The following is a 25,647-nucleotide window of genomic DNA, read 5'->3' as shown; positions in this document are numbered from 1 at the left end:
AAATAAACCGAGCCGATCCTGGAATTGCAGGTGCACCCGTGCGGACGATACCGACACAACACGGTAGTCTTCATTCTGGCGAAGGAATACAATTTGAAGAACCTGAGGACAATCCACAGGCTGGACAGACTGACCAGCGGTATTCTCCTTTTCGGTAGAACGCCGAAGAAAGCGAGGCAGATGGAGCACCAAATAAGAAACAGACAGGTTCGTTTCGTAACGGTGTTATGCGAGGGAAACCTGCTTGGATCCGCGGATTTTCCAATAAATTCTGCCCAACACCGTTACAGCCGGATTGGATAAGAACAAAAAGACATGTTAGATAGCGTTTCGTGTTTTGTGAAGATTTACGACTTTTACGAGATATTGTTTACAATGGCCCCGATCGAATGTCAACTTTGATACTAAAAGAGAATCGAATCCGTCTCGTAATAATTTTCAGTAGTACATGTAATTCATAAGTGCTATTGCTATATTACTGCTATATTAATTGCTTAGTGGAAAAGTTAGATAACGTTTAACTTATTATTTAATTAAATAACTGCGTAGAGATTTACGTAAAGTCGTGTTATAAGATTCTCAACGGAATGTTAATCTTAATATTGAAAGAGTGACGTCGGTACTTAGCACAATTTTTAGAATGCGATATATACGTTGTTCCATTTCCTATAGAATCGAATATTGTAATAGATCGCACTGATATCAGAAAAATGATCACAATCTGACAGTCCTTTTAAAAGTTAACTTCCACTGGTCCTGAAAGGTAAATTGAGAAACGTATAGGAGGAATTGCAACCTAGAATAATCTGGTAATATACGATCAACGCATAAATTCTTATTTCAGGTTCACAAGCAATACGTCTGCAGAGTGGAAGGCGAGTTCCCCGAAGAGGAAGTGGTCTGCTCCGAGCCGATCGAGGTAGTATCCTACAAGATAGGCGTGTGCAAAGTCTCCGAGAAAGGGAAGGACTGTGTAACCCGTTTCAAGCGTCTCAGCTACAACGGCAAGTCGTCCGTGGTGCTCTGCAAGCCTCAAACGGGACGAATGCATCAGATCCGTGTCCATCTTCAATACCTGGGCTACCCAGTGGTAAACGATCCTCTCTACAATCACGTTGTATTTGGTCCTGAGAAAGGAAAGGGTGGTAACATCGGGAAGACCGATCAGGAGCTGGTCAGAGATCTGATCAGCATCCACAACGCAGAAAATTGGCTTGGCATGGATGGAGATTCGGAGATGAGTCTGTTCAAGCCAAAATTAGACATAGAGGAACGCGTGTCGTTGAGCAACGACAAGGATGGATCCTCTCCATCCTCGACGCCTGGCCTAGGCGAGGAGGAACAGCAACAACAACAGGAACAATCGCTGAAGGTGACGGTAGGCACGCAGACTGGATCAGAGCCGCCAGATTCTAGTTTCACGAACGACAAAATGACGGTAGATCCGCACTGCTACGAGTGCAAAGTGAAGTACAGAGACCCGAAACCATCCGATTTGGTCATGTACCTGCACGCGTGGCGCTACTGCGGTCCAGGCTGGGAATATGAGACTCCACTTCCGGCTTGGGCAGCCAGCGACTGGACCGAAGAAGACCGATAGTTCCGGTCCACGAAGCATCGAAACGAGCTGTCATCACCCTTCGTATCCCTTTTTGATATCCTTACCCCGTGCCTTCCATCCGCCAGCGAGCGATCTCGACCATCGTACATGTACCCATCCCTGTGACCAGGTCGCTGGACTCGCGAACAAACGAGAGACCTCTCGGTTGGTCCTCCGAGATTGGTGTCGCGTCTGGTCTGCGCTGATATTCGAGGCCCTTCGCGCTGGCAATATCGCGGTGAATCTGTCGGGATCGTTTCCAGGATGATTCTCAACGAATGACAGGTTCACCCGTGATATTCCGAACGTCGTAGATCATAAACGAGGAAGATTGATGGATGGCGAACTATGAGCGTCACAGCGTTAATTGGCTCGAGACGAAGCGAAAGTTTGCGTGAGACAGCCTGCAGGTGTTCCGACGAATCTTCGAGGAACGTTTCAGGCCGTCCTTGATCCCTGACGCGTTCATCCGTTGTTGCGACGCGCGATCGATCTAGAACAGAGCTGCACAGGGTAGAGTGCTGTTCGCCAACTCCTTTTACACCGCGATTTACTCGCTATTGATATTGGAGAGTCGATACGAAGCGACGGTCGTACATCGTACAAGATTATCTTTTTTATAATTTTACAACTTTACGTTAAAGAGGATAATCGAACGATTTATAGTTCGTGAAATTTGCTTATAGAATTTCATTCGTTTCGTTATCAAACTTATTCCACGAGATACGTGACATCACTGCCCATAATTTTGTCCTCCTAAGAACCATTACACAATTCTCATTTAGAATAACGTAGCATCGATTAGAATTCGCGTGATTCGATCTGAATCGGTGGTATTGTGGTTATCCCATGGGGAAGCGTAGATTCTCGTCCAGGATGTACCGATGAATAGCGTAAAAAGATCGAAGCATCAACGTGGCACGGGGCGACGAAACGATCCTGATCGGTTCTGTAAACGGGTCGGTCGAACAGTCACTGCCACTGGTGCGCGCACGAGAGAAGATTGATGCAACTGTCAACCGCGAAAGCCCGAATGGATCGTTATCGTTCGTGTCCTTGATTTATGATGCAGATAGGAACAAGGAAAGCCGACGGTCTTTTCTATTACTCGGGTCCCCTGCGACTGGGAATCTTTATGCTTCTGATCTCGAAGGAAAGCACGCTCGAAACCCAGTCCCTTTTATGGATCTTCTTCCAGCGTACGAAGAGGGTTCGTTCTTTGTTTATTTTTTTCTTACTTTCTATTGATAGAATATGCAAGATCGAAATAGTTCCTTCGAAATATCATGGGCAATTAGTTAACGCCATTTAACGAAGATGATTGCTATTTTGTGTTTCCTTTTTCCCTTTTATCAAAGGGAATTAAATAATATTTATCAGTTATGTAACAAATGCTTCGTTCTATCAATAGAGAGATATAACGAAACTTTGAAATGTAATATGGAAACTGTATTACAGAGTAGCGCAAACCCCTTAACGCCAAGCGATCTACCCTCATTCCCTTAATTAGAAACGCCTGCAGTCACCTTTCCGTAACTATGGCAAACGATCTTCTGTGTATTTCTTAATCAGATTATCTAAACGTAGAATAGCTACAGTAACGTCATTCCCTGATCCAAGCTACCCAGAAGCCCGTAGATCAGCAAAATTCAATTCTACGACTAATAACATCCATTCTACCATACTTTCAACGACGTCTTACCTTTAACAACCGTCCCAGAAATCTCTACAATCACCATCCATCCACTTGTTCTTTCACAAACGCTCATGACGCAAACTAGAATAAAAAAGACAAGATCGTGACCGAAAATTGTTTAATCCTTTAACGATATAGCTTGAGATACTTGGGTCTTTTCATCTGTGGTCTTCGAATGTTATCAAATAACGTTATTAATATTTATTTCTTATAAAAGGTTAAAAGTACGTATTTTTATATGCAATACCAGAAACGCAAAAAATTCGAAGGCTAAAGGGATAATTGTTCTTTAAATCGTTGGTTCTGAATTTACTATTCTGTTGCTACTGTGAAAAGGTCAAGAATGTTTAAGAATCATCATCGACCAGCGTTCATCCTCGAGAACCGCGCAGACAAGGGGCTGACGTAGGAAACTGCAATAGAGACGCGTCTATTTTTATGGCTGATTATATATACAGGAAACTAAATAGTGGCGCAGGTCCAGCGGCAGAGGTCTCCAACAATAAGCGTGATCTTGCCAGGAGGATATAGCCAACGATCATGCCAAAGAGCGCGAGCGCGTCCGGCGAACGAGAGCGAGTGTATCGGAGATGGAGTGAAAAATAATAAATGTATGTGTGTGTATATGTATGAGAGAGGGAAAGAGAGAGCTTCTTTCAAGCCATATCGTGTACGTGTACCTTGTTCCCGCGCGTCGAATAAGACCGCGTCCAAGTGGCAGGACTTGCAACAAGTACAATCGAGCGAGTGAAATAACGAGATTAACGTCGTACATTATTTTGCTACGAGTCACGTTCGTCTCCTTTAGCGGGGCTATACATAAGCTTTTATCGCGTGCTCGGGATATCTGGAAGAGGTGATGAGAATGGTAAACCTTTCGGATCTTTTAATTGTTTGAAGGAATTATATTCTGGGCCAAAGATGAAGCTTGTTGTCATTTGATTGTATCACATATCCTTTTACATCCCGCTGTATCATTTCTATTCATTTTGATTCTTCTGACAGAAGATCGTACGAACCCTTTCGCTGAAGCTTCGATCGATTCTTTTCATTCGAATTTTATATCATTTGGTAATCTGTCTTAGTATGGCTCATTGAATAATACACGGAGAATGGATAGTTTCAAACGGATTTTGATTCAGTGTGACTCAGTTTCGTAAATTGCGTTCTTTTGGAGAAGTTTTAGAGGAAGTTGGAAGAAAGTGGATCCTAACGATAAAAGACGTGCTCAAGAGAACACGGTTTACATAAACGCCAACAACGTTAAAGTTGAAATCGCAAGAAGGGAACAAAAACCATCTTTTATACGAAAGCTTTGTAATAATCGCGAGCTATTAAATAAATTATCGGACGAGAGAATGGAACAGGATGAGAAGACATGAAAAGACAAAAAGAAAACAGTTCTCGTTACCTCTCCGGATTCTTGTAAGCAACAGGCAAAACAGAGATCAGTGAACAGAGATTTTAGATAGATAGACGTAGGAAGGAGATAACGTAATAACGGACCTATCATAAAAGACAGTGTGTGCGCTTACTAACCCAACGGGATAGCTTGCGGCGAGAGACGAAATGAAAGAAAAAAAAATAATATAGCAAGCTATCCCGATATTGTAACAGCTAGCTTAATTTTATTTAAGTAAAAGAAAAAGAAGGGAAGAACTAACTCTCGAATATATATCGAATGAAAGAAAGACAAAGAGAAAAAAAGGAATAAAAGAAGAGAAAAGAGTAAGGACGAAAGGAGAAACTCCAAAAGACAGTCTCGACTTGGTAGCACAGAGACAAAAGAAGAAAAAGGGGAGAGAGAGAATGTGTGAGAGAACGAAAGAGAGAGAGAGAGAGAGAGAGAGACAGTGTGTGTGAGTGGTGTTGAAAGAAAGAGGGAGAGAGAGAGGGAATGAAAGAGAAAGACATCGGTCTGTAAATCGAGCGAACGCTTTTGTATGTATATACATATATATATATTGTATATTGTATACGCACATTGTACTGTAATCTGAACGACATTATTGTCTGTATCCATAGTCAGCGGAAACGTTAGAGCTAGAAAAACTTTTTTCTTGTATAATGAACGAATAAATGTAAAGTATCGTTCGGTATACACATCGTGTGCCAATGTACCCTTTATCTTCTTGTCGAACTTTGTTTCATCGTAGTCGTTCCATCTTCTTTCACACAGCTTCTTCACTTTATTCGATCCAAAAATGTACTTAATAGTATTGAATATTTTAAACATGATATTTTGCATTCTGGAAATATTCGATGTAAGAAAGAATAATGTAAACAATACATACTTTGACGCGATAAAAATGTTACATACTATTACTTGGAGGTTGAAATGTACAGGATGATTTAGTAACGGTGTTAGGTAACGGTGTTCCTCTGTCATTATTTTTGAATCATAATTAAAATTGTATTCCGTGAGTAAGGAATTTATTAAAAATTTAATAATCGGATCAACCTGTACATTTTGTTCAAATATACAGGAACGAACTGTCACATTATGTGCTATGATTTAGCGTTCGCTGTATCTCGGATTTTCAGTGAGAACAAATAAGATCGATGTTATTTCAAACAAGATTAGAAGCTGTTATTTTCTTGGATTCCGCTATCGTTGAAATAAAATCACAATTCTCTTTGAGTACCTTTTACTTTAGTTTTATTTTAATTTCCCGATATTCTTCAAATTATAAAGATATTGTAAAATATCGCGTTTCACGTTCAGTTTCCATTAGAGAACGAATACTTTCGGATCACGCGCTTTACCAAATTATTTTTCCTCTTATTACAGTATGTAAAAAATTATCGAATTACCTTGAAAAATTACGTTTCCTTCTATATTAATACAGACAAAGTACGTTCTTTCCATCTATTTTATTTACTAGATTACCGAAAGTTGAAGATGATTTTTATCGGTAAAATTATATAGGAAATTCAACAACACCGCATTTTGCAAAATGCGACTTATATATATACTGTAAATAAGTACAATATTTTACAGATATATATATTTGCTCTTTCTACAATCGACTGTTTTGCGGTGAATAAATATTGAAACGTTCAATAGTTTCTAGTTTCTCTACCTTTATTTTAATTGGACACTGCTTGCTTGCGCTCTTTAATACGTGCTTCTATTTCCGGCCTGAAATGTCTGATCAATCCCTGAACTGGCCACGCTGCACCATCCGCCAAAGCGCAAATAGTATGCATTTCAATCTGCTTGGTCAACTCCCATAGCATATCTATCTCGTGTATCTCCGCTTGTCCTTGGGCGAACCTAGACAGATATTCATTACATGATTTCCAATATATAATTTATTTCTTTTTTAGATAAAATAAAAAGAGCTAACAAATAGAACTATTTTTGTACCTTCTCATGATTTTATACATCCAACTTATTCCTTCACGGCACGGAGTGCACTGACCGCAAGATTCGTGCTTATAAAAACTGATAAGACGCGTAATAGCTTTAATAATATCAGTCTGTTTGTTCATCACGATTACAGCTGCGGTACCAAATGAGCTCTGCACTCTAACGAGATCATCGAAGTCTAATAACACTGTATCGCATACGCTGCAACATCATACGAGTAATTATAGCTGTTAACCCAATTTTGACCAATATGTGCTATAGACTCTTACTTCCAGTATTCAAATATATATAAGTACCTTTTGGGAATAACCGGAGTGGAAGATCCACCCGGAATCACACCTAACAGGTTATCCCATCCACCGATTACTCCACCAGCATGCCTTTCAATGAGTTCCTTCAGAGGAATGGACATCTCTTCTTCCACAGTGCATGGATTGTTCACGTGTCCCGAGATGTTAAATAATTTAGTTCCGTGATTACGTATACGACCGAATGACGCAAACCACGCTCCGCCTCGTCGGCATATAGTCTATATATTGAAATTTCTATTTTAGAATTAAGATTTTCCACGTGTGTGTGTATATTTCCTAATAGCGTTAAATATATGATAATTACATACAGGAGCAACAGCGACGGTTTCGACATTTGTGACAGTGGTAGGGCAACCAAATAATCCAACATCGGCTGGGAAAGGTGGCTTTAGCCTAGGCTTTCCCTGTTTTCCTTCGATAGATTCAATGAGAGCAGTTTCTTCTCCACAAATGTACGCTCCTGCTCCTCTTTGCACAAAAATGTCAAAATCATAGCCAGAGCCACAAGCATTCTTGCCAATCAGGCCTGCCTGATAAGCTTCTGCAATGGCGACTTGCATATTTGACGCTTCGTTATAAAATTCACCACGAATATATATGTAAGCTGCACAAGCTCCCATAGCACGGCCAGCAATTAAGCAACCTTCTACTAGCTTGTGTGGATCGTGGCGTAGAATTTCACGATCTTTGCAGGTGCCAGGCTCACCCTCGTCACCGTTAACTACCAGATATTTTGGTCTTCCATCAGAGGGCTTATTCATAAAGGACCATTTCATGCCAGATGGGAAACCTGCACCTCCACGGCCTCTGAGACCAGATACTTTAATCTCATTAATGATCCAGTCTGCACCTTTTTCTATAATTTCCTTGGTCTTATACCAATCTCCCCTTTTCAGAGCACCCTGTAATCTCCAATCATGTCTACCGTACAAATTTGTGAAGATACGATCCTGGTCAGCCAGGGGGCCACCCTTTTTCTAAGAAAAACGATAATAACACAAATCGTTCCATATTTACGTTATTTTAATATGACAAACACTAATTAAAGCGGGAATAAAATACACGCACCTTCCCTTCGGGCGCGGCATCGGCAAATGTTCTTTGCTGCTGGCTACACAACGGTGACCCAAGGAAACCTTAAAATCATAACCAAATTTTTCCATTACATAACCTCCTTTTAGTGACAACGTAAAACGTCAAAATTCTTCTTAAATATGAAAAGTATCGGAACATCGATGTTCCCTACATCGTGGTTGGCCTTGAATGACGTAAACGTCGTGAATATGGTTACGAATTAAACACAATAGCATCAAATCTTACCCAATTGTCTCCTTGGGAGTTGAATACAACGTACAATTGTGCCAGCCATCTTGCTGTTTGCGATCTCGCAGAAATTTGCGATATTGAGCTGTCTACTTAGAAGATCACAGTATAGCCATCTTGCAGCGCACTCAAGAAACAAACTAGTACAGGATTGAATACGTGTTCGTCACTGTTTTGTCGTCTAGTTGTCTGTTTTTATGAAAGACTTATCGTAACCGTGTTGAGCGTGCGTGCGTAAGTCGAGAGTAAGACTCGAGTCCCGTAACTGTCGTTCGCTACTTGTAAAAAAATTGGGAAACTCGACGGAAGTTCGGTTTTCTAGCCTAGTCATGATCCTTGGCTATCAATAGACACCTGTCTAGACGACAGTGACGAAAGCAAGAACGTTTGTCCTGGTGTAGTAATTGGAAACAATATGCCTTCCAGGAGAAATAATTGTGACCTGCTGGCCAGGGTGAATTTTCCGCTGTATACGTTGCAAATGTTGACGGGTAGGCATATCTTGGTCGGTGGTGGTGGAGGATCCTCGAAGACTGGGGTTGCTAATGGCTTTGTAAGAATCCCTTTTTTTTTTTAGTCATTCTTACATACATATAAAAAATGAGAGTAATTTCATAATTTGTTTAAATTGAATCATTTTTCATGAACAGGAAATATTTGAATTGTCTCACAATGGATGTCAGTTCGTTGCGGAAGAAGTGACCAGACATGAAACAGGTCCCAGTGTTGTTATGAATTGTACAACGTACAATGATCAAAAGAGGATATGGATTGCAGCTGGTCAAGAGAGTCACTGTCAGCTGTACGATGTGAGTAGTAAAGTGGTGAGCGTGAAGAATGGTGAGGTTGTCAAAGGAGCCAGCGGCAATTCTAAGGAAGGCATTAGACACAGAAAAAACATAGATAAAGTAGAAGAAACTGTTATGCCTGAAGAAAGGATAGAGGAAGTCAAGGATGACAATTCAAACATTAAGAGCAAGAAACTTCAATTGATAGTAAAGCCAGCAGATAGTGTACAAACAGATTTCAGGTAACTATATTTTTATAAAAGTGCGCAAAGTTTCCTAAAATAATTGCTCTAAATATGAAAAATTTCTACAGCAAGGAAGAACCACTTCAGAGGATCGTTAGAATAAATTCAAATGGAAAATTCATGGTCACTGGTGGCACGGATGGTCATATAAGGCTATGGAAATTTCCACAATTGCATAAACTACATGATCTAGATGCTCACACGAAAGAAATAGACGACATAGACTTCAGTCCAGACAGCACACTGATCGCAAGCATAGCAAAGGATGGCAAAGCATTTCTATGGAATGTGAGCAATGGTTCTAAATCCAAGGACTTAACTTGGTCACCCCCAAATGGATTGAAATATATGTATAAAAGGTGCAGGTTTAGGAAGCTGGAGGAGGACAAATCAAAAGCTCAACTTTTTATGCTCTCCAATGCAGTGGTTGGAAAGAATATTAGTTTTCTTCAAATGTGGGATGTGGAGTCTGGAAGTGTTGTCAAGATGGTACCATATAAAGAAACCCTGTCTGCTTTGGCAGTCTCGGATGATGGAAAGTTTGTGGCAGTTGGAACAATGTTCTCTGGTAGCGTGGATATATACATTGCATTCAGTTTGAGGAGAGCTTTGCACGTACCCGGTGCACATAGTATGTTTGTAACTGGCCTAGAATTCTTACCAACCAAGTTAGATGGTCCTACCATTGCTAGTAACACTGAAACTGCGGTTGTCAGCATTTCTGTGGATAACAAAATCTGTATACATAGCATACCGTTTAGATGTAAGTAATTAAATAATCTTTTTATTCGTCCTTATATCGTTTTGGTAATCTTAACGTTTGACAATCTTAACGTTTGACAATTTTTTCTGTTATAGACACACTACCATTCTGGTTCGTCATTATACTAATTGTCCTTAGTATTTGTGGAGCGTTCATCTTCTGTAGTTATCTCGGAATATGACCTGAGAGAATATACCTTTAATACCAAGTACTTTGTGTAGGGTTTTTTAATATCATACATCGAACTTTCACAGGTGTGTTTCTTTAGTTTATAAATGTTATTGATAGTACAGAAAGGAAGGTGTAATAATCTGTACGATTTTATGAACACGTGTGCACGATTTTTGTGACAATAGATATTACTACCTATAATTTGTTCGGTAGTAAATAATTCACGTGCGTGATTGTTCGAGCGTTTAATTAATGTTAAATTAATGTTAAAACAAATCGTTCGTTCAATTAATGTTAAAACAAATGAAGTGATGCTGCGATGAGTAACTACTCTACATTAGATAAATTCTTTGATAAACATAATTGTAAATAGATATCTCTAAATAAGTTTCTGTTTGGACACACAAATAGCTACCTTCTCTTCTCACATATTTCTTACACTTTAAGATCAATTTATACCATTTATTTTGGTACAGAAGGCTCAGCTCATTTTGACTTTTATTGCATTTATGTGAATTGTGTCTGTGCATTGCTCACGTGTAGAATGGAATATAGATGTCGAGTGTGAAATGTTATGTATACGCCATAGTATTAAAGTTTTAGTTTTATTCTATTCTTTGATCACTATGTTCGGATAAGAAACATCGTGATTGGTCCACTTTGAAATTTAGATTAAGCCAAACTGGTCACATATAAATAGTACGCATGCATCACATGAAATTTTATCAATTTTATAATGCATTTCATGGGAAACAGTAATATTCCATTTAAGGAAAACGTTGCCATAGAACAAGTACCGGGCAAATATACTTTGTTAAGTTGAAAATCAAACTTGTACGTTTTTACCTACCCTCTTCCGATTTTTATAAAAGATCCAAATTTGAATTTCTAAACTGAAATTTCAATTTTTATTGTTATTTAAATAAACAAATTGAGAAAGTTTAAATAAATATGAACACATAATTATACAAAAATAAAAGTCAGAAAATGTAAATAAACAAAGCAAATATGTAAACAAATGAGAAAAATCTGGAAGATAAATACAAGGTATTTTTATTAAGAAGCAAAAATAAAAAATTCCATTTCTGTTTGTCAGTTCAAAGAAAGTGCAAGGAATGTTTGCTTATTTAAGCGACGATTCAGGACTCGTGATCGAAAAGGAATGTTGTCCAAAATGGAAAGGTGCCCCCAGGGTTTTCCATGGGAAGGAGAAGGACGAGTCAGTAATGACATTTTACGACCTTAAAGCTGGCGCCTACCAATAACTCTCAAGGCTGTGGAGAACGTATCGTGTCGAATAACTAAATTTCCTTCCATTCGAAAGTTTTCGAAATTGACTCCTTCGTTTTTCACTTTTTTATTGTTTCCTTTTTTCATCGAATAGATTGGTTACCATGTGAAATGTTACGAAGAAGCGTTCGAAAAGAGAAAAATGCAACTAAATCATATCGTAGAGGAAATAAAATTTATGCTTCAATCTTTTTTATTCTTTATTTAAAATATAAGGTAAATAAATATTTTTTTATTTAAGATTATCAAGAATCAATTCTTGTATAATATTAAAAGCTTGTTTCAAGAAAACAAGAATGTAAATGATTAATTATCATAATTATGTTATTAAAAGTCGATGTTTTTGAAAATTCTGGGAATAGGTAGAAAAAATTTCGGTTTTATCCTTAATCGTGATACAACCAGGAAGGATTCTACATGTTCGACTTATTTATCACGAGCTTGCCAATTGCATCACGATTTCGAAATCACTTTATATATTCAACAGGTCTGGAAAAAAATTCGAAAAGTGCTCAGTTTCGTACAACGTTTATTGTGAAATACTTTAATAAAGATTCTAAGAATTACTTAATTACTCTCACGCGTCTCTTAAGCACTAACGTTAACCAAGTGTACAGTGTACACGGTTCGGCGCGCTGCGACGATACCGATCGATGGATCAATACGTACAACGCCCCGCAGAAGAAAGGGATAAGGATCGGAAGGGCAAGGATACGGTGGTTATGTACAAAGATGAATAAGTTCAATCGAAGAACTTGTTCCTCTATGCTACGGAAAAACAACCTCTTCGTTCTCTTTTCATTTCTTTCGATCACCATAATCGACCACAGAAACGTTTCGCGAACGTTTGCTAGGGGAACTCAGACCCACGATACTCTTCTGCCACGATAACACGAATGCAACTCAAGAATCTCACAAAAATGATAATTTAACAGCTATCCCACTTATAAAATTCCGTTCCAATAATATCACAATAAAAAGAAAAAACATCTCAACTCACGAAGAATTTCTAACTTATCTGCATATAATAAAATACATCAGAATCCTACTGCACTTGTTTCTCTTTTCAAAATTGAAATCAACCAGACAACGTCAAGTCGATTATGCTAAGAGATTTCTTATTTCCGTTCGCGACACGTTTTCCGCGCGACGGTTCGGCGCGTGTTCTTCAAGGAAAAGCCTTTTGATGCATTACTTTAGCGTGGTCTCTCTTAGGAACACGCGCCACACGATCTATAGATCTCTACCATGAAGTGCTCATTTGTTCGCGGTGAAACCGTCGCCGGTAGGATCGAGCAGCCACGGGTAATAATTCGGGCACTCCATGCAGGTGAACAGGCGAAGAGTTTCGCCAGGAAGTTCTCTGGTAGTCAAGGGACAGGCGTTAGGGAGAGAACAGTAGGGCTGGCCCTTCTCGTCGCAGGTTTCTTTCCAATCCTGGAAGTCCCTCAGTGCCGAGAGTTCCGTCGGATTTTGCATCCACTTGATTACCTGCAAGTGGTATGAGAAGGTATATAGTCAGACGAGATTCTAGGCAAATGTTGGCTGAAATAACTTGGCTAATAATGTCTTTCTCTCGGCTTGAAATAGAAAATTCGAAGTAGGAAGTTATTAATAATCGAATTGTTTAAAAAATATCATTTCGTTTTATAATTGATGTGAATCATAACTTTTGAGTTTTGCGAATGTCTATATGAAACATCGTTTATATGTACCGTTTACTATAGAAAGAGGATTAAAACAGTTTTTAAATTGTGATATTCTTCTCCATAAGACGTATAAATGATACAAATATAAATGGCAATGCTATTTTAGTTATCCGTTTAAAACCCGTTAGTTTGTATTCAAACAAACCCTAATTGAAGCAAATTGACTTATATGAACGCGAACTTGAATTCGAGTAGCTCGGCTAATCTGGGAAAGGATTTATGTATTACGAGTTTGTATTCGCTCGATTAGTGGTAAGTAGAACGAGAATGTATTTGGTCAGACGGAGCATGAAATTCATTTTTGACAAAAGTGACCTGTTTGCGGTGTTCATATTTTTCTGAGTTTCAGAGACATTTGTTATCACTTGGTTTAAGATCGTTAGCTTATTATCGAACCATTTGGTTGATTGTTTATATTTAATTCCATTCTTGAAATTGTCTCGAAATCTGATTTGACACCAACGTATTTAATCTAATGTTACTGTCATTTCATTTCTAATTTTCTTAGATATAATAAGGAAGATACTCACATTTAATCTACCGTTTTTATTTTATGAGAGTAATCAAAGTAGAAATCGTGTTCGAGAATCGAACGAGAACGAAACTAACACAAGTAATTTTCGGTGGTCTACGAATCGATCGTACAAGATCCTACAAATACAGTGGAGCAGTCAGAGAAATACTGAGAGAGAAAGAGAGAGAGTTTGTATCGCGTGACTATATTGAAAGTGGAAAATAAATCGACGCAAAGCGAAATAAATAAAAGCAAGCCCGAGGCTTGATGGCTCATGAATGAGAAACGTCGTGATGCGGCGAGATTGAAACCGGCAGATAAATTGGAATAAACTAGGAGACTCGTAATAACAGTCTTGGCGAATCTCTCCGGAATTAAATACAATCTCCGCTTAACTTGTTTAAAGGGAAGACAATGCGATTTTCAAAGACGCTTTAAATAACTTTTAGGTTTTCCAAAAGTTTAAAATATAATTTTTTAAAATAATATTCAAAATGTCTAGTATCACGAAATATAATATTTTTAAATAATATGTTGTATCTCCGTCTTCTTTTAAAATTTGCAATAAACGCTAATTAAGTCAAAGAAGCTTCGAGAAAAGTTCTTTCCAAGAAACAAATATCAAAATACAATTTCTTTAACTATAAACTGCTATTAGAGCCGCCGTTTATCCAATTCTGAACCAACCCATACCGCACGGTATTTCTAGGCAATTTCATCCTCGCAGATCAGACATTCCTTCAAATCTCGATCAAACTCACTCACCTGAACCATGGTAACGAAATACACGTCGCTCCTGGCCAACATCTCCTCGATGAACTTGATCAATTCCTCCCTATACTCCTTCTTGCTCTTCAACCACGAGGCATGGAAGTGAAGGCCAAGCGGTGCCCTGTTGCTGTTGAAGTGCCTGTTAAAGTTGTGTCTGAGGAGCCTGGCGAATTGTTCTCCAGTCTGAATGTTCGAGCAAGAGTCCACCATGTGACAACCAGGCAGGGACTCGTCGAAAGTGGGATCGTCTCTTCTGTCCAATTCGTTCATCACCATCTCCCAAACAGGATGCGATCTTGATGGACAGTTTCCACCGTTTCCATTGCATTTGTGTGGCATTCTGAAGTACAAGGTGTACGGCCAGATGGGTACACGACCCAACGAAGCCGTGATGGAGGCGTCGTAGACGAAGAATTGGTCAGCCATCATTTCGAATTGTTTGTTACCGCCCACGCGAAGATACGGAGCCCTCATTCCGATAATAGAACCGTCGGTGATGTTTGCGAAACGTTCTATGATGAGTCTAGCTCCAGCCATCTCTGCCAGCCAGTCGTCGTAGGTTCCCTGGGTCCAGTATTGTGGGTCGTCTTTGTGGGTCAAAGAGAACACCGCGATTTCGTGACCACGACGGTGAAGGTCTTGAACGGCGGAGTAATTTGTGTATTTGTGAGAGACGAAGAAAGTGCCTCTGATCTGGCATCCGTTAGGGTTTTGACGTTGGCCATTGAAGATCTCTTCGTACAAGTCGATGTTATCTACGTTCACGGCTCCGTTGAAAGTGATCGTGATCATTTGGGGTACCTGGGACGGCTCGATGTTTCCGGGGATCCTGGTTCCATCGGCGGAACAATAGCAGTCGGGGAGCACGCATTGCGTTGGATCGCAGTCTGGCGCGCGATTTGGATCGGTTTCCACAGCTGTGGGGGAAGATGTGGCGAAGATTAATAAACGATCATTGCGGAATTTTGAAGCTAACGCGAGTCTTAAGACTCTCGAGAGAGAACGTACGTCTCTGATGTTCAACTTTCATAGAAAAATTAAAACTACGCGTAGTATCGATACATTGTTGGTCAACGACGAGCGTATGTGATTTGTGCACACATCAATTTGCATAATTATCAACGTATAAAATTATGTGTAAAACAAGTATAACATTGTTCATTGTAGTGAACGTACTGCGTTAAAGTTCAACTATACCATCTTTTCTCGCGAGATCGTTAAAGCGATATTAAGAAAAGGGAAATTCGAATTTAAAGGATCGACGTTCAAAGTTTCCACTGTAACGTATCGACAGATTTTCCTCGCATCGACGCTGAAAGTCACCGATTGCTATACCTCGCTATCCGCACTTGTGACCAAAAGAAGCGCGGATTGCGATCGCGAATCGATTAAATCGACACTTACTGCACGCGTTCTCGTCGGATTCGTCCTTGCAGTCGGGTTTACCGTTGCAGAAGAGCTCCTTGTCCACGCACTCGCCGTTACCGCACGACAATTTCCCTTCGGGGCAGACTGGTTCGTCGGTCCTCAGGATGGGCAACACCTTACGCGGCTCTGCAAACGTAATCCTCGTTAACGGGCCGACTTGTCGGCTTATACGCGACAACCAATCGCTACTACGGGACCATTGGCGTTCACCATAGCTGTAACTTCTACTTTTACTTTTGCCCAATTTATGTACAAAAGATCGTGGCGCGCTCACCAGTGGCGCAGGAACCTGTGACACTACTTGGAGAAATATATTCCCGAAGAAATCGATTAACCCTCTATCGATGGAAATAATAGGTGTCGTAGTTAAAACTACTTACGGGATGGGATACTATAATATTAGAATAATCGATTTATTTTCTGCATGGAAAATCTTTGGTAGGGTTAAAGGTTGTTACTGTGCGGGATTAATTGTGACCCAAAGCTACGGTACCTCGCCAGCTTGGATATTAAGTATCGGACTAATTACATCTTGTACGTCCAGTTACGGTTTCCTGCCAGTGTAATCTGGTATCTATGTACATGTGGACTTTACGTACAGACGTGGACAGCTTTCTTAACACCCTCGTGATTGTCTTCGATCGTGAATGTAACGAAATTAACTTTGGAATACCATAGCGAGATTCCATGTTTCTTACTCGTTTCTGTTTGTTCGCGTTATTTATTCGTCGTTATTCTGGCTATTTGTAAAGGATATACAACGATGTGCTGTTATTCACGGCACGGGTTAAATCACGAAGGTATCAAGCAATTTATCAGAGGATTTGGTTTGGCCTTGCGTTAACAGTTCCTACGCCACTGCGTTCAACCGGCCTTTTCGTTAGCCTCTCTTCAATTCCTTTTCGTTCGAGGAATTTCCCTCTGATTTCTAGTCGTCTCGCGACTGGAAAAGCGTAGCAGAACCGACGTGATGGGCGTGACGAAGGAAACGAATTAGAAAATTTAATAAAAGAAAATCCTCGTGAATCGGTCTTGAAGATCTTCTAAAAAGAATCGCAGATTTCTCCGGCGAATTCTTTGCTCGAGAAACCTTCAAGATCGTTGGGAATACGACGGAACGAAAGACACGAAATGGCGACAGCCGGAGTGTTGGAGAGACGAAACATCGACGAGCTAACGTTGCCCATCACGAGAAGAGTTCACGTCGAGAGTATCGTTTGTATCGTTGGCTCGCAGCGATTCGCACGTAGCTAATTCCATGATTTATTACGAATAAAGACACCGACTTACGAAAGTATCCGAATATTTATAAAAACTTCTCCTGAATATATCATGTACACTATACGAAATATTCTGTATAATATACGTAATATGTTCATAAATATTTTCTATGCTAAATCTTCGAATACTTTCGCGAGTCGCTGTAAATAAAATGAGAAGAGATATGGATACACACACACACGCAGGCACTGTTGAGATAATAATGAGAGAGAATAGAGATACGTGGTGAAGAGATGGACTGTTGCGAAAGGCGAAAACAGGCAGCGGAAAAATAAAAAGTGAGACGGTGCCTCGACGTGCCACGCGTCGAGAGAACGAGCGCGAGAAAAGAGAATTGCAAGTGGACCAATACACGCGTAGATATGCACGTACAGGCGCGTGTATGAACAGGTACACGCATACGCATGGCGAGCAGAGAGAAAAAAAAAAATAGACGGAGAGCACACGAGACTGGTCCGATTTAATTTCATTCGCGGCACTGCGCTTTCAACTCGTAATGCAGTTTGCTGGAAACATAAAAGAAACAAGATAATGTTCGCGGTTGAATTATTAACTCTGTAATTCTTCTCTTTTACCTTCTACGCCTTTTTCGTTTCAGTTATTCTAATTAGAGGTAATATTTCTTTACCGAGCTTTTTAGTTCGCTTGAAATTACGAGTTTATTAAAAATCGGTCATTTTTTAATAGTTTCTGACGCAACAAGGATATATTGTTACGATCATTGACGCTCGAAAGGCAGAACACAGGAACGAGGTTGTACCGTATATTAAAATCAATCGGCTGTAAAGTAAATAGATCGATAATTCACGGTACGTACGACGAATACAAATTTTCAATATACATAAAGTTCTCGAATATTATAGAGCTGTCTGGTAGCGACAAACTTTCTAAATATTTTTACGGTACGGTTCCAATCCAGACAGATCCAAACATTGGAAACGAGAATTGTCTAAGAAAAAGCAAACGTCATAAACGTTTGTAGATTTTCTAGTAGATACAATCTACAAAATTCTCCTCGTAAATTAAGCTTAACACCGTTCAAAGTGAATCGATCTGTCAAATTCTGATCGCAAATAAAACTTAACGCCGTTTGAAGCGCGAACGATTCGATGATCGAACCAAGTGCCATTTGCATTTCCTTGAAAATGAGCAGTCGCCTGTTTCTTTTCTCGCGCGAAACCAAATCGGAGCAAGCGGGTCTCGCGTGAGACGCGCGCTTCGAAACGGAAGCGGAGGAATTCGACTCGATTGCGACGACAACGAGTGCGCGAAATAAAAAAAAAAGTGGCTGCAGCGCGAGAACGGAGGAAGATAGAGATCGGCAGCTGGAAAACGCTGCGTTCGCAACGGGGTAAGATGAGATTAATCCGGTGAGAGAGAGAAAGAGGGAAGGAGAGAATTAATATGATCGATCGCTCGAATACTTCGCACAGGTTTCGAGCGGTAAAAGCGAACGAGTCGACTAAATAACAAGGAGCCGTTCTAAGGAGGCCAGATCGTCGAAGCGAAACCGATCTGGATGTGGACAGACAGAGCAAGAGAGACAGAGACAGAATATAACGGGAGAAAGAAAGAGAAAAAGAGAAAGAGTGATATATGCGTATGTATAGCGAGACGGATAGACGAGAGACAGAAAGGGGGGAGGGGGAGATGGAGAGAGAAAATAGGAGCGAGATCAGCGATTGAGAACGTGCTACCTCGTACCTGGAGCGATCGCGAAGAGAAAGAATCGTGCGTCTGTCGATGTGTGAGTATGTAGTATGTATATATGGTGTCGATATGTACAGGTGCAACAGCGTGTGAGCGTGAATTCTATAAAGCTGAAAAGTCATTGCGTGCCGAGGATCGTTTTCGGGAGATCGATATACGCGACGTATCGAAGCACGGAATAACTCTATTTTCACGTTGAATCTAGAATTAATGGTCGACACGAACGGCGAATCTTTGAATAGTTTTCTTTCGGTATCTTTTACGCGATTGGATCCAGATATGCCAGATATTTTGGAAAATTTGATCGTCGAACGAGCGTAACGATCTTCCTTTTTGTTGGATCGTTTAATTTTGAAATTCGAACGATATCGATGGCACGGAATGTCTTAATGAATAAATTTAAACAGTTTAGAAAGCAACTAGATCAGAATCGGCGAGATGGATGAAGCTTGTTATATTCGCGGTGTTAGTGATGCGACGTGAATCGAGAAAATTGCGTGAATCGATGAGGAAGAGAGCATCGATGAGCTGGAAACTGGGTTAGATCGCGCTCGAGGCACGAGCTTCTCGTCTCCCGAGTTGCACTTTCGCTCAAAATCGAAACCAGTCTCTGGGCCGCGAATCGAAAGTGGCCGGACTGGAGATTACAACGTCTCGAAAGTGGTCTCGCATGTAATGGTCGTGTATTTTCACTGCGGCGAACGTATCGAACGTTCGCGCTTGTGCCGTTCGCGTAACTACGAGATACCGTGACGAGGTGGAAAAATTTCAGCAAACTTGCGAATGAATCGCTTTTGCGTGACTTTAGAAAGTATAGAAAACTCGATTTCATTGAGCGTTTAAGCTTCAGGTATTTCCGTTCCAACTTTATATGCACTTCGATATTGTATCATTAGAATTTCGTTTAGTTTGCGAAAGAATATTGGTTCTTGGTTAGTCCAGTCTTTTCTCATTTTAATCCGAGATTTACATACTTGTTTAAGAATCAACGAAACGTTGATATTAAAAGCAAAAAATTAATTCTTAATTCGTTGATAAAATTCGACAGCGCGAACTCGATGGTAAGAAAGTAAAATTTTCAAGAAATAGAACGATACGCAGAGAGTTGATGAAATGATGCGAAGTACGACGTTGATCGTTTGTCTTCGTTTCTGTTTCTTTTCTTTTCTTTTTATTCTTTCGGAGACGAGAAGGATCGTGGATGAATCTCAAACGTGGGCGAGAATAATCGTGCGTTAGTACTACCTTACGAATGGTGCGGGCTACGTTGCGAATCTACGAAGGAACCGGCCTTCTCCGTATCTTATGAAACATTTTTCATCGTCCTTAATAGAAGGAGGAAAGAAAAATCTTCTCAAAATGGTGTTCTTTCCAAGGGAAGTGCGTTTAACCGACCTATCCCTACTTTTCTGTTCCTCGATTATATAGAAAATTAATCGATGGGAAAAAGAAGCGTAAATTACAACCGTCGAACAAATTATAAACAAATTATAAACGCATTCCCAGAGGAACAGATACACCGGAGACGGAGACAGGTACTTCGGCTCAACCTGGTCGATACATCGACTTACTCTCGAGCTTGTCACAGTTGGTGACTTTGCCCTTCCAGTCGCAGGTCTGTTTGTCCAAGTCAAAGGCCAGTCCACTGGGACACGTGATTTGCTTCAGGCCGGATTTCGTGCACCTGTTCGTGTCGGACAGAAAGCAAATCGCTCAGTTAAACTTAGCAATCAAAAGGAATCGCTTACTCTCGAGTTGGTCACAGTTCTTCACGTTCGTTTTCCAGTCGCACGTTTGACGCTCGATGTCGAATGCCAGACCTGTTGGGCATCGTACGGTCGCCAATCTGGTCACTCCAATCTCGCTCGCTTTGTCGCATCTGCGATTCAAGTTTAACTCTTTCCAATTTAAAAAATATTTAAAACCCTGCTAAAAAATCCCTCGCTGTTATTCTTTCTATCGATGCTATTATTTTTGCCGAGTATTCGTCACATCGAATAGGAATATATTTCGTCACGTGTAACGAGCTGTAATCCTCTTACAGTTTATAGTATCTGATATACGATGTACAGTTGATCGTAAAATTATCTGGCTATGGTAGAAATCCAAATAGATTGTACTGAACATTACGAAACAGTAAAAAAGAAAGTCTAAAATAAATCTATTTTTAACGAATGTCTGTCATCGATCGTGAATGAAATACAAAAGATTCAATGGGCTGCATACTGACTGACGCCCACTGTACCCGCTACGCGTAGAATCTAGTGCTATTTTGTCAATAAACGAACCCACGCAAAAATCGATAAAAACGGAAATAAAAACGGAAGATTCACGAGGCTCGCGATGGAATTCTCACTAGAACCAAGCGAATAAATCTTTCCTAAAGAATTCTATAAAAAAAAGGTAGTAATATAATCCGTATAAAAGGACGAGCGAACATAAAAGAATCAAAATAACGTTTTACGATTCGCAAAAACTCGTCGAATTCTTCCAGGATACGCGACGTTCCGCGACAGGATCTTGCGTTCTTGTTCTGAGAATATTTTTGCCCGCGCGTCCTTGACGATGAAATAGTTTATCCGTTCGAATGAGTCAGGATACACCGTCTGTCGTCATCGGCTGGAAGGCGAGTCCTGTATCTGGTATCAGGCTCGCCTTGAACCTTCCGACGCGGAATTCGATCGCGAAGGAACCCAAGACAGGAATTCGCCGTCCGATCCTCCACGATCGATCTTTCTCGTAAATATCGCTTCTACCGTTAACTTCACTGACCTTCGGCGTTACTTACGCGCTGCAGGATCGACATTACGAAGGATCGTGACGTATTCTTTTTATTCGAAATGTTTCTCTCCGATTTGAAAGACGACGATTTAAAAATAAGAATTAGGTACGACGATTTGATGGAAATTTACCTCACGACGTCACGGCAGTCTCCTTCGACGTTCAACCGGAAGTATTCGTCTCCTGGCCTATCCTGGCATAATTCCTCGGCATTTGCGTCAATTCCATCAGCTCCTTCCTCGTCTTGCGCTCTGACCTGCGTTCCTGGAAATTAAAAAACGCTGTTAAACGATCAAGAAATCCTTTAATGAATATGTATATATAGCTTTCGTTTAAAAGTAAAAGTGGGAATTTACACGTTCTTAGCAATCCTAGAAAGAAGAAAACTGAAATCCGTCGCTTTAACGGATTCGCTACTTCTGGTGTTTAAGTAGAATCGTAAAACTTGCTTTCGTCGTTTCTGATCTCGAATAAAAGCGATCTTCGAAAGCAAAGAGATACCACGCCTCGTTCTCCGGCTTTGACCACTAACAATTACGTACTTTCTATCATCGATTACATAAACGTTTCTCGATCCACGAGCACAATCTCTAACGTGACTTCGCAACATCGCTCCTTCCTTTCTTCGTCCCATTAAAGAATCTAACGATAAGTTAGGTTAGACACGATTAAGTGCAAGTTCCTAGTTTTCCTTCTTTTGTAAAAGCGTTGGCAAGTTAAAAAATACTTAATTTACTTCTCGCTCGTGTTTCCTCTTTCCTTCTTTTTCTCGTCGATCTTGATAGACGGAAACACGTAAACGGAACGTGAAAATAATCTCGTCTCTCGATCGGAAATATCCGAATCTTAATGGACACCGTCTAGGGAGCACGCACCTACTTTTTGTTATTTTCACGGACCTCCGTAATTAAATTGGAAGAATAAAAGAAGGAAACGTCACCGACAGAGCGGTTCGCGTGACATTTGAGTAAGAAGGGCATAGATCGGTATTGTGAGGATCGTATAAGGAAAATGTCGCGATCGTTGGAAGCCACGATCTCTAGAGATCGTAAACCGAATACGACGGGGTCGGTGAACCCCCGTAGAAGTAGAAAGTCTTGGAAATGTCAGGGCAACGAGACACGAGTGGGGAGAGAAGCGACAGTGGTTCTCTAAAGTAGGTTCTGGCTGTCTCTCCCTCTATCCCTCTTGCCATGATCGAGCATCCTTGTTCGAACAAGTCTCGAACGTGCCTTCTTCTTCATCCACGACCACGAATCGTGATCCGTAATCGTGATCAACGCCACTTCCGGACAACTTGTCTTTGTTAAAACTTTTGCATCGGTCGAAATGGTCTTACGAATCTCATCTTATCAACGAGACGATAAGAGAATTATTTCTTGAAGTGTACGAATTTTATTTTATCGTCGAGAAGTTTACTTTTCGAATAGTCGTCTCTTGGGAATAATATCGAAATTGTTTCGAATGTTTCAAGTTTGTTAGGATCGAAGAGTTTCGATTTTGTATTGAACAAAGATCTTTCGATCGTCAGTTTGGCATTAACCAGTAGAGGTGTCGCGATCGAATTGACGTAGCTGTACTGAAGGAGCCGTTTGACATGTCTTGTCGCGGCTTCGATCGTTGAAGTCACCAGAACGTTCATGGCGCCGAAGAACCTATCGATCTCGAGTCGTCTATTGTGAAACTATATTGTGAAACTATCGCGACGTTTTTCAATTAATTACGTTTAAATCTCTTTTAATAAATAGAACGTTTTAATCAATGGGGATACTTATAAAAATTAAACAATTTTCCGTCCATCGGGGAAAATTAGAAGAACGCGAAAGTCGTCTATCTTAAAATTACAATAGAAATTTTGCATTGAAATTGAAGCGTAGTACGGATTGTATATTATTGGGAAGAAACAAGGAACGATAACGTTAAACTACGAGGGATCCTCGAACGGAAAGTTCTCGTGGAAACTCGTTTCGTCCGAAGGAAATTCTGTAAACGTCGAAAGCAACTTTCACCTGTAACAGGCATTCGAAGAATCGGTGCCTAGAAGGCCAGGTGTTTCTCTTTGACGAGAAATCGTGTTTATCATCAAAGATTCTCCATCTTCCGATCAAACTTTCACCCTAAACACGACGTTTCCAACGTTACCGAATCTTCTGCTCTACCAAAACTCTTTAACGAACAAATCAATTATTTAAAATCCGACATCGTCCAATCTCAACTGCCATCAAACTTCTATGAACTCTTCGGAATTTAATCCTCCGACTCCTAACGCTTCCAACTTCCATCTAAATTCAAACTTTAAGATACTTTTTCGAATCTTAATCCAAAGCTTAAACGTTCTTTGAATCGAACTTTCTAAAAATATCGAGAAACCAATTTGTTGCGATGTTCGATACAGATGAATAGAACAGGGGCAAACGGAAATAAGGAAGACGTAGCAACAGTGTGTACTCACCGGCAAACAGAAAGAGAGATCCAAGAAGGAACAGGAACTTTGGCGACATCGTGGCCGCTGCCGCCGTCGTCGTCGTCGCCGTCATCGTCGTTGTCAGGACAAAGAGCGTCTGGACAAGCCGCGCCCTCTCGCCCCTCTATATGTGCACCACCACTCCTTCCTCTTCGTCGAAGGACTTTCACCATCCGGATGGTGCTGCCACCTTCCCTACGTCGTAAAATAGACGGAGAACAAGGGGTTCCATTCCTTCCGTCTGTTCGTGGAGAACGAGAGGGGACCGTGGCATTCCACTTCGTCTCGATCTTCCTTGTCTCGCGTCATCCAATCAGAGACTACTACTTGCGGTTTTTCACGAGAGATCGAGAGGAAGAAGATGAGCGATCGTTTTCGAGTTTGTTCGACGCGATTGGTTATTCTCGTGGCCCGAATTTGCCTGGTTTGGTCTACTTTCATCGATATTTAGTTTTCTAACCATTGTTTCCACCTTTCTTTAAATGGAGAGTTCTTTGGAGAGGAGAGGCATGTACATGGGGCCATTCGTGTCTTGAATTTCTATTACTTTGGAAAAAGAAAGATCGGCAATAATGGTAAAATCTTCAGTCTTTCGAGGAGAATGCAATTCGCAATGATCGTTAAAATTTATGCGTTTGCGGGAAATATACCGAGTAACGCGTATAACACGTTAAAATAATTTATGGAACTTACGAATAACTTATGAAAAATTTGCAAGTGAAATATCCTACTCTCGTTTAAAATACGGTATTCGTTATAATATTTAGTGAAAGAAATCTCTATTCTGTTCCTTTAATTCTTGTGTCCAAAATCATACGAATTTAATTACTAATTACGATCGAATTGCTAATTTTTGAACAGGTGGATCAAATTTAATAGCGAAAATATAGTTCGTTTGGGTCTACAGTGTATTCAAGGTCCGCGTTACAAGGTCCGTGTAGAAGTGAAAACGCGCTTTACGCATCGTTTTACGGCCTCCACGAAAATATCGGCTGACAGCGGCAGCTCTAAAAGGGGGCGACGAAAAATGGCTCGCGCTCGTAAAACTCACGATGAAAGTATCGTTCACGTGGCCGAGTAACTTTCCACGAAAAATGCCCTGTATGTCATGTTCGTCGACACGACACAAACCTTGAACCTCTCGGCTTTTAGCGTAAAATTCGGCAAGATACGTCCCAACGAATTTTCTACCGTATTTTCGACAAAATAACGAAAAAGAATTCGTCGTTCCTCTTAATTCCTCTAAAACCAAAACGAAGCTTTTAGAAAATCACGAAACATCGTACCACGGAAGCACCTATGAAAAACTCGAATTACTTTTAAAACACGCCATTATGGAATCGCCGATTCTCCCGCAACGTAAGCCACGTATACGTCTCCTTCATAAGGCAGAATTTTGGAGGGATTCTTTGTTTCTCCGCTTCTACTT

The 25,647-nt window shown here is 40.4% G+C and overlaps 4 protein-coding genes across 8 annotated transcripts in view; 2 read left to right on the top strand and 2 right to left on the bottom strand.

Annotated features, from left to right (window-relative positions):
• LOC100744401 (RNA pseudouridylate synthase domain-containing protein 2-like) overlaps positions 1–5,397 on the top strand; it is a 181,859-nt gene extending 176,462 nt beyond the window's left edge. For 2 of the 4 annotated variants that reach the window (XM_012394635.3, XM_033318431.1), the window contains 2 exons: positions 31–207; positions 845–5,397. In XM_012394635.3, coding sequence (XP_012250058.1) covers positions 31–207; positions 845–1,600 — 933 coding nt within the window. In that variant the 3' untranslated portion in view covers positions 1,601–5,397. The remainder of the gene's footprint in view (positions 1–30; positions 208–844) is intronic. The other 2 variants (XR_004460857.1, XM_012394634.3) reach the window with 2 other exon arrangements.
• A 766-nt stretch (positions 5,398–6,163) lies between these two features.
• On the bottom strand, positions 6,164–8,428 carry LOC100744084 (NADH dehydrogenase [ubiquinone] flavoprotein 1, mitochondrial). Its single transcript, XM_003486044.4, has 6 exons — positions 8,301–8,428; positions 8,049–8,116; positions 7,289–7,957; positions 6,966–7,198; positions 6,667–6,870; positions 6,164–6,573 (listed from the first exon to the last, which is right to left on the bottom strand). Exons 1-6 carry the CDS (start codon positions 8,347–8,349, stop codon positions 6,387–6,389), a joined length of 1,410 nt encoding a protein of 469 aa, XP_003486092.1. The 5' UTR covers positions 8,350–8,428; the 3' UTR covers positions 6,164–6,386.
• A 17-nt stretch (positions 8,429–8,445) lies between these two features.
• On the top strand, positions 8,446–10,514 carry LOC100743968 (prolactin regulatory element-binding protein). Its single transcript, XM_003486043.4, has 4 exons — positions 8,446–8,856; positions 8,954–9,333; positions 9,405–10,099; positions 10,195–10,514. The coding sequence occupies exons 1-4, from the start codon at positions 8,719–8,721 to the stop codon at positions 10,278–10,280; spliced, it is 1,299 nt and encodes a 432-aa protein (XP_003486091.1). The 5' UTR covers positions 8,446–8,718; the 3' UTR covers positions 10,281–10,514.
• A 1,558-nt stretch (positions 10,515–12,072) lies between these two features.
• On the bottom strand, positions 12,073–24,349 carry LOC100743850. 2 transcript variants are annotated; one of them, XM_003486042.4, is made up of 6 exons: positions 24,207–24,349; positions 21,886–22,018; positions 20,722–20,852; positions 15,959–16,108; positions 14,549–15,471; positions 12,073–13,051 (listed from the first exon to the last, which is right to left on the bottom strand). In XM_003486042.4, the coding sequence occupies exons 1-6, from the start codon at positions 24,289–24,291 to the stop codon at positions 12,818–12,820; spliced, it is 1,656 nt and encodes a 551-aa protein (XP_003486090.1). In that variant the 5' UTR covers positions 24,292–24,349; the 3' UTR covers positions 12,073–12,817. The 2 variants fall into 2 exon arrangements, with proteins under 2 accessions (XP_003486090.1, XP_024220215.1); XM_024364447.2 differs by lacking the exon at positions 20,722–20,852 and adding an exon at positions 20,545–20,657 and having other exon boundaries at positions 12,775–13,051.
• Positions 24,350–25,647: the final 1,298 nt, after the last annotated feature.

The sequence above is a fragment of the Bombus impatiens genome, unplaced genomic scaffold, assembly GCF_000188095.3.
Source record: "Bombus impatiens unplaced genomic scaffold, BIMP_2.2 scf_0096, whole genome shotgun sequence".
Taxonomy (NCBI): Eukaryota; Metazoa; Arthropoda; class Insecta; order Hymenoptera; family Apidae; genus Bombus; species Bombus impatiens.
This window is presented reverse-complemented; position numbering and strand designations above follow the sequence as displayed.

What these genes read in the sequence shown, in the direction of transcription:
- LOC100743968 (XM_003486043.4), top strand. Translation starts at nt 8,719, where the DNA reads ATGCCTTCCAGGAGAAATAATTGTGACCTGCTGGCCAGGGTGAATTTT. An exon ending in CTGGGGTTGCTAATGGCTTT is followed by an intron (nt 8,857 to 8,953) that starts GTAAGAATCCCT and finishes TTTCATGAACAG; the next exon opens with GAAATATTTGAATTGTCTCA. An exon ending in ACATAGCATACCGTTTAGAT is followed by an intron (nt 10,100 to 10,194) that starts GTAAGTAATTAA and finishes TTTCTGTTATAG; the next exon opens with ACACACTACCATTCTGGTTC.
- LOC100743850 (XM_003486042.4), bottom strand. Translation starts at nt 24,291, where the DNA reads ATGACGGCGACGACGACGACGGCGGCAGCGGCCACGATGTCGCCAAAG. An exon ending in GACTGCCGTGACGTCGTGAG is followed by an intron (nt 20,853 to 21,885) that starts GTAAATTTCCAT and finishes CTTGAATCGCAG; the next exon opens with ATGCGACAAAGCGAGCGAGA. An exon ending in GAACTGTGACCAACTCGAGA is followed by an intron (nt 16,109 to 20,721) that starts GTAAGCGATTCC and finishes TTACGTTTGCAG; the next exon opens with AGCCGCGTAAGGTGTTGCCC.
- LOC100744084 (XM_003486044.4), bottom strand. Translation starts at nt 8,349, where the DNA reads ATGGCTGGCACAATTGTACGTTGTATTCAACTCCCAAGGAGACAATTG. An exon ending in ACTCCGGTTATTCCCAAAAG is followed by an intron (nt 6,871 to 6,965) that starts GTACTTATATAT and finishes ATGATGTTGCAG; the next exon opens with CGTATGCGATACAGTGTTAT. An exon ending in ATGTATAAAATCATGAGAAG is followed by an intron (nt 6,574 to 6,666) that starts GTACAAAAATAG and finishes ATATCTGTCTAG; the next exon opens with GTTCGCCCAAGGACAAGCGG.